The sequence below is a fragment of the Barbus barbus genome (assembly GCF_936440315.1).
Source record: "Barbus barbus genome assembly, chromosome: 28".
In the NCBI taxonomy this organism is placed as follows: Eukaryota; Metazoa; Chordata; class Actinopteri; order Cypriniformes; family Cyprinidae; genus Barbus; species Barbus barbus.
This window is the reverse complement of record NC_136756.1, coordinates 27,945,214-27,953,569: the sequence shown is the minus strand read 5'-3', so window position 1 is coordinate 27,953,569 and position 8,356 is coordinate 27,945,214. Positions and strand designations below refer to the sequence as shown.

Genomic DNA, 8,356 nt, shown 5'->3' with positions numbered 1-8,356 from the left:
TATTTGCTTTATATAATATTATTTACTCTCCCTCTTTTATTAACCCCCCCCCATTTATTCTATGTAAAATAAGCTTTTTGAATCACAATCAGACCAACAGGATCAGGATAGAATTGCTTAATACTTCTATTAAAATACTTTATCGAACGTCCAGTGATCAACTTGTTTTTGAATGAATGTAATATACATAGAAAGACGTGCACATCCACTCGCATGCATGAAGAACTAGTGCTGCTCGTTTGAGGGACTGGTTTTTGTAAAAATGGGAGATGACTGTGGAGGAAAACACATTCACAACAGCGGCTCGCACAGATTTAAGACAGACCGGAGAGACTTGCAAAAACAGTGTTTAAATGGCAAAAGGACAGCAGTACAAAATCAACGTAACGAGACGTTTACAGAACAGTGTGTGAAACACAAGAAAAGACATTGAAATGTTTTACATACAGAACAACAGAAGAGAGACGAGTAATGCTGTTGGAGCTGCGGCTGCTGTCTGGAAGATTTATACCACTGCTAATATAACAGCGTTTCATTCAGGAGAAGCACTACAGGACAAAATAATTATAAACATCGGAATCACCTGTCATATATGTTAGCATCAGTTTGGATCTCTCAAATGCAATTCCCAAAAGTGGCATTAAATGTAACTGGAGTAAGTGAGATTTTGCTTCAGCGATATTTAAATGTCAGAGGATTTTTTTGCCACTTTTCAATAAGAGGAATTTTATCTTTTGAAAAGGCACAAGAATATTTACATGCACAAATGTACTTTTTTTTTTTTTATTAATGAATTTTGTGAAATATTCTGACAATTGCCAACCACTGGAGTTGTTTTCGGCGTAATTTTTCCTACTTTGAAATTTGTTCAAATTTCTGTATTACATTTGCATATTAAAAAGGTAGTGAATATTCAAATGACGTGTTTAGTGTAATGCATTACTAAGTAAATAGTTACTGTAATTTAATTACTTTTCCCAAGAAAAAAAGTAAAGGGATTACTTTACTGTAAGTTCATTGCGGTTACGTCTGATGTATAAAACTAGTGGATTTTCCATCCGATTTGAACTTCTAATGTTAAAATATATGTTATTAATGTAACCTTCTCCCTTTAAATAATTAGGTCAGTTCAAGAATAATTGATGCAAATTTGTGTTATTTATTTGAAAGAATTAAAAGAGCATTTTCATGTCTGTCCTTGTATTGTTGAACTGGTCGAGGTTGATATGTGATTTAGAAAGTAATGAGTAATGCAGTATTTTTAGAGAGAGTGATTAGTACAGTAATCTAGTTACACTGTTGAAGATGTCGTTTATAAAAAGTAATGCATTACTGTTTTAGAGAAACTTATGCATGCAACTTTATTCAAATGAAACTTTTGCTCTGTTGAGCTGTAGTACCTCTCCTGCGGCCCAGATCAGTCGTCTTATTTCACATGGATGGATATAAAATGACTAATGGAGCCGTGTGTGATGTACTGGGTCTGGATTGAGAGTTTTCAGATGGTTTACATTCAGTTCTGATCAGACAGAATCCTCCAGAAACATTTACAAACCAGACTACATGACAGACAAGCGCTTACGTGGAGATTGTTCTAAAAAAGTTGATTTATCATTCAAAAGTTATACATTTACAAATATATTGATTCCTTTTTTATTCCAAACCTGTGTCTTTGTACGTATAAAAAAAATCACTCTTTGGGTTTCTCCGAACCGAAACTCTGCGAGAAAGAAGACAGCTGCATAGCTTTGCTCAAAATCTGGCCGACTTTCACTGACTGAACCCAAAAAACACACACACACTCACACACACCGAACACGAGACAGAAAACACATCCGATTACAGCTCACGATCAGGACAAGTGCTCCCTTCATTCTCATAGGCTGGAGGAAGTACACACTAGAAATGACCAGGGCTGTGTTCAGAATAACATACACTCTCAGAAGTTAAAGGTACAGGACTGTCTCTTGGGGTGGTACCCTTTCAAACGGTACTAATATGTGCATTTAAGGTAACATTTACCGTTTAGTGGTAAATAAAGGTACAAAGTTGAATCTTTTAGCTTTTGTCTCTTACTGAGGCACCACTAGTGACAATTTTGTACCTTTTTTTCTGAGAGTGTAGTCATACTATGCCTGCAGTATACAAAAATACTCAGATGAGCTACTACAGTAGCCAAAATGTGCAGTGCACATTATCGGTTAAGACATTATCGGTTAAGACATTATCGGTTAAGTCATATTAACACTACACCGTGCCCTATTTTTACAGACTTGTCCTAGTGTAGTGACAGTTTTTTGACAAATGTTAAGATTTTTAACAAAAAAAAAAAATTCAATTGGAATTTTTGGTGACTGCAATGTAGCTGTTTGAAATATTGTTACATTCTGCATACAGTGTCACATTATTGTCTTGTGCAGTGTACGGCGCAGTAGTATTTGATTCTGAACACAGCCGCAGTTTCAGTGCATCTCTGAGGACTGAGATTTTCTATTGGTGAGTAATGTCTAACGGTGTCTTCAGTTTGGTGTTTCTCTGTGATTTATACTGTTTATATGTGTGTAAACCTTATTTTCAATGCAGTTTTTCAGACGCAGTCTACAAGTCACAGCTCAACACTTCTGCTCTTTGGTTCATTGGCGTCAGATTGTGACGCAGACCGCCTGAAGTTTATTATCAAGCAGCCTGAGGACATTTTCTCCAGAAATGTGCTAAAAAACAAGCAGGTATGCTGATAAAATAGCCACGACACATTTACGCTACTAATTTCCTGTTGCATTATTATTTGTATATGTTGCGTGCTTTTATAAGTTCTTGATTCTAAGCAGCTGCTGAAAGTTAATTTTATATCATATCCGTGTGGTTGTTAGAAAGTTAATTCATTAGTTGTTGTTGTTTTTTTTTATATAAAATGCCTCTGTGAATGAACGCAAGAGCAGAACGTCTGTAGCTGTTTCTGATTTTAAAGTTGCAGCGTTCAGACATCATCTCTAATCAGGCCCAAACCCAATCTGTATCCGAAACTGACACATTTATGCCGATTTATGACATTCAAGATATGCTACACCCTTCAGATTTTCAATAATACTGCAGTACTCTCATATTTTATCCCAAAATCAGCTCAGAAAATGTCAAAGACGCCCACAGATTCCGTCTGGGCCTGAAACTTGATGGTGATGCTGAACCCTTTGTCCTGAACCGTCTGAAGTCCAGTTCATCCTGAGTTGAGTCTCTAGCGAATGCCGTGATTTGTCGGTGAGCGTATGTGCCTCCGTGAATCTCTGGCAGTGAGGTGAGGAGAAGCTTTCCGAGGCACTCGCAGGGGAAACGGACCTCTGATAGGACTGGAGAATTCTGGGAACCCTGTTGAACAGACCCTGTCGCAGGGCTTCACCCTATCGGACGAGATTTGTGTTCTGCTCCTAAAGCTTTCTGAGGGGGGATTGTGGGTACAGATAAAGTGCAAAACAGCTCAAAGCCATCAGAGAACTCGGTTTGTCAGTGCAATGGTTCTCAACCGGTGGCTCGTGACCCAGAAGAAGTGTTTTTACAGTCAATTATTGGGTGCAGACAACATAAAACCTGTAACACTTCACTTAAAGGCTTTATGTGTAATTCATATTAAAGGTATTTCATCTTTTCAGAAATTGAACCCAACTGTAAAATTGTAACCAAAATTAAAATGCATTATAATATTTGAAGGTTTGCGTGTCGTGTTTTAATGCATTATATATTCTACAGGTGTATAATAATGTATCATAACTGCTTACAATTATTCATGACATCATACAGTGCATAAGGCAAAGTTAATGCATAAAACTACTTTAATAATGCATTATATATAAAGATTTTAAATGTTACCAAAATATATAAATTTATTTGCATAAATTGCATAAAATTTCCATCTTTTTGGATTGCACAGTTTTAATAAAGTAATAAACGTAATGTGATGCATATTTGACAGTCATGCATAAATGAAAGAGGTCAGTTTTCTGTAATAGTACTAATGAACTGAATGTGTTTTTAGCAGGTTCATAAATGTATCATCAACAAATCCACACAGTTTTAATACAAGCAAACGAATAAACTAAACAAACAAAAGATTTCTGCGCTCAAAAACAGCATAGCATAGTTTATTATTATACATTTGCATTTATTTGATTTGATTTAGTATTATATTTTCAAAATGCCTTTATTTAAATTGCCTCTGTTCAAAACAATTCAGCTAATTTAGTTATGAAAACAGTTAAATTATGGCTGTGGAACAAGCAATATTTGGTTAGTTAAAATATATTAGATTATACCAAATTTGATTTATTAATGATAAATGTATAAACCTGGTTATTGTGTTTGTAATATTACAGAAATTTTATCTGTTTCATTTATCACACTTGACTGATAAATATGCATCACGTTAAGTTAGTATATGTTAAAACTGTCCAAATTGATGGAGATTTTATGTGCAATTCAAATACATGAATCGAAATTTTGATCTGAATTTTGTGAGTGCATTGATGCAACTAATTAGTGCATTTCAGTGTTTGATTTGAAAGATTTTTTGTTACTTTTGTACAATAAATAATTTTGGTTTTTGATGAGCAAAACCAGTTGAGAACCACTGATCTGGTCATTTAGACTTTCTTTGTCGTTTGTTGTACCCTTGTCTCACGTCTGTTCTCACACACTCTTCCTCCATGTCTTCAGATAATCTCAGTTCTTCTTGAAGAAAGAAAAGAGGCGCTTGTCTCCGTCCGAGAGGCGATGCGCTCGTCTGGATGGAGCTCGTCCTCGTGACCCGTTGAAGGAGTATGGAGGATCCTTCCACTCCTCCTGGTGTTTATCCATCAGTTGTTGATTGATAACTCTGTGCATATCATCCTGAGAGAGAGAAACAGACATCAGGGCTTCATCTGAAGACGGAGCAGAGCCACGACACAGTGAGGTGAGTGAGAATGGATGAACATGAGACTCATTTTCACACTTCTTTTACACTGTTTGGTCTGAACCACAACTCACATGCTCTCCCTTCCAGTGTTGTTATTGTTAACAAAACTAAAACTGTTAAAAATTATTTTTGGTACTCAAAATTAAAATTTTAAAAATTAAACCTAAACATCTTAAAAAAAAATTAGAACTGCCTTGGCAACTATCTGAAATATAAAACTAAAGTTAAAAATAAAATTAATTAAAACTAAAACTGACAAATGCGCACAACAAAACCTAAAATAAAACTAAAACTGAAAGTATAAAAATAAAAGTTTTCAAACTATTAATAAATACTATAAAAATAATAATGAAAAATAAACACATAATGAAATGAAAAAACAACAACTGTTGCCTTCTTGACGCCCATCTCGGTCTATATTCACATTTAAGAGAAGACCCCAAAAACATTACTAAAACTAAAATGACAAAAACACAAAATTACTAAAATTGGGAAAAAGCTAAAAGCTGATTCAAAATATTAATAAATACTATTAAATATGTAAATAGTACTAAAAAAACACACTGCTGGTCTTTTTTCACAAAACCATTAATGAGAAGACACCAGAAAGGTTCTAATGGTTTTGATGTTTGTTCTAGTGTGAAAATGGCCTGAAGAACAGGTGAAGAACCACAGCACGATGACATGAACGGTGACCTCATGAACATGGATACGGGTTCAACGGTGAAGCCGAGCTCACCTCTAAGGCAGGAGGGAGTTACCATAGGGGAGAAGGGGTCTGTATGGAATCTGAGAAAGGCCACTAGATCAGAAACCACAAGAGCCACACAGTGAACAGCCCTGAGGAGGCAAACTGCAGGCGGGAGAGAGAAGGGAAGCTAAGTTAAACACACACACTCACACACACACACGCTCACATTCACGGGACACAGGTGAGCGAGAGCGACAGAACCGCTGTCAGAAGCAGAGTTTATCTCTGATGTAATATGAGGAAGACTGAACTGAGAGGAAGAGACGACACACGTTCATTCACTCAACAAAGACTTCAAGTCAACATGAACCTGCACTCACAACCCATTTCAAACCCCTTCAAAACTATTGCTGGACTCTTTAATTGCATATGGGTCAAACGCAAGACTTGTGATTTTATATACAATTGATTTTATACACATAGAAAGCATATTAAAGGGATAGTTCACCCAAAAATGGAAATTGTGTCATCATTTACTCACCCTCGAGTAGTTCCAAACCTGTATGAATGTGTTTGTTCTGCTGAACACAAAGGAAGATATTCTGAAGAAACAGAGCAGTTCTGGAGCATCATTGACTTCCATAGTATTTTTTATTTTTTTTTCCTACTATGGAAGTCAATGGTGCCCCAAAACAGCCTGATTACAAACTCTCTTCAGAATATCTTCCTTTGTGTTCAGCAGAACAAACACATTCATACAGGTTTGGAACTACTCGAGGGTGAGTAAATGATGACACAATTTCCATTTTTGGGTGAACTATCCCTTTAAATCCAAGTAAAGTGTCTACTTTAATATTTCACACAACATTTGTGAAAATAAAATGTTAAAATATGGGTGAAATAATAATCACCATTCAGAATAACATATATATTTATTTAAAAATGAAACTACTTATTCTGACCTGTACTTATTAAAATATATAAAAGAAAAGGTTGATCATACTAAATTGTATTATATTTTAAATGATTAAAAACAAATTGGTAAAACCTAGTAGTTTGAAGGATAGTGGCAAAAATTGGTAAAGACTTAAAATTACATTTGATTAGTATTTTATTAGTTTAAACGAACTACTGTTACACTGAATGACATTTTAGTGGATGTCTTCAGTAAATCATGGTAAAAAACACAATTTAAAGGTGTATTAACCTTTTATATTTTGATGCTTGAAAGCCCCTTTTTGTCAGTGACCCATATACAAAATTGACTTTTTCTAAGTTGTATTTATTGCCTGTGTGGCTGATATTGCTATAAATATAAATACAACCAACGTCATGTACAATAGTGGCCTGAAACAGTGACTAAATATATATTTTGAGTTTTGATTAACATTAAAAGTCATCTAAAAGGAGAATTAATTTTTATTATTTGATTTTTGAGAATAACATAACATTTATTTTGTTAAAATAGCGTGCATTTATGAATTGCGTGCTGTAAGATGTAATGTAAATTAGGTCAGTGTTGACTTCATGTTGACTTTAAACATAAAAGGCAAAAGGAGAGAAAAGCAGACAGAGAGACAGAGGCTGACCGGTGCTATTCATCACAGTTCAGCATCATAAAAAGCTCATTTACTGTTCCTCACGTCAGTGTTAATGAATGTTTCTCTTCACAGGACAGGGAACATTACCATCTTATGTTAGCACAATAACCCAGACTGATTCGATTACATCTTCTGTAATGCTTCATGAGATAAATAGTTTATGTATTGCCTTTTTTTTTTTTTTCACCCTATAATTAAATTTTTTTACCTTTGCATTTGTTTCTGATATGCATTTGTTTGTACAGTTTTGTAATGTGACTGATCTCAGAGCTGGTTGTTTGAGCAGAAACACTCTAACCAAGCCATTGCAAGCATGCAGTCCTGTTGTACTTCTCCTTCTGATCATGATGTCCTTTGTTTGACAAAAAGCTATTTTAAATGATGATGTCGCAACCAAACCATCATTGAATACTTTTGACACTTTCCCTTAAAAACAAAAATTTCTTAAGAAAATGGTGCCCCAAGTAATATTGAAAATGATCTTCTACTGCAAATTCATAATTTAGACAAAAATGGATTGAGCATGAGTATATTCTTTACTGTCAAATTTTTGTAATTTTAACAGAAAAAAAAAAAAAAAATATATATATATATATATACACACACACAGTTATATATACAGATGCTGTCATTCTTGTTTTAGTATACTTGATATACTATTATAGTTTTTGTTTGTATTTGAATTAGAATTTTTTTTTTATGTTCTGATTTTATTTTTATTTTATTTTTTAGTTTTCTTAAATGTCTTTGTTTTCAGTTTAATTTCTGACTAAAATAAAATGTTTTTTTATATATATATTTTATTGTTATTTGCTTAACCTTTTTAAATTAAGTTGCATTACCATATTATTTTGTATCATTTACAGTATATACAATTAGTTTTTGTCTATATTTAAATTATTTTTTTTTATTTTCTGTTTATTTATATTTTCAACTTTCCGTAATTGTTTTGTGTATTTTTATAATTTTATTGTTTTTTTTAAGTTTTATATGTTTTTTTTTTTTTTTTTGGTTGAAATAAAATAATAGTTTACTTTACTTAAATATTTAACTTTATTTTATAAGGTTTTGGTTAATAATAATAATGTATGAAATATCTCTTGATTGGCTAGGGTTTGC

At 33.6% G+C, this 8,356-nt stretch overlaps 1 protein-coding gene across 1 annotated transcript in view; it reads right to left on the bottom strand.

Annotated features, from left to right (window-relative positions):
- Window positions 1-330: 330 nt before the first annotated feature.
- Window positions 331-8,356, bottom strand: part of LOC306848611 (BICD family-like cargo adapter 1) — a 45,398-nt gene continuing 37,372 nt past the window's right edge. The window contains exon 10 of the mRNA XM_079383257.1: window positions 331-4,878. Coding sequence (XP_079239383.1) covers window positions 4,711-4,878 — 168 coding nt within the window. The 3' untranslated portion in view covers window positions 331-4,710. The remainder of the gene's footprint in view (window positions 4,879-8,356) is intronic.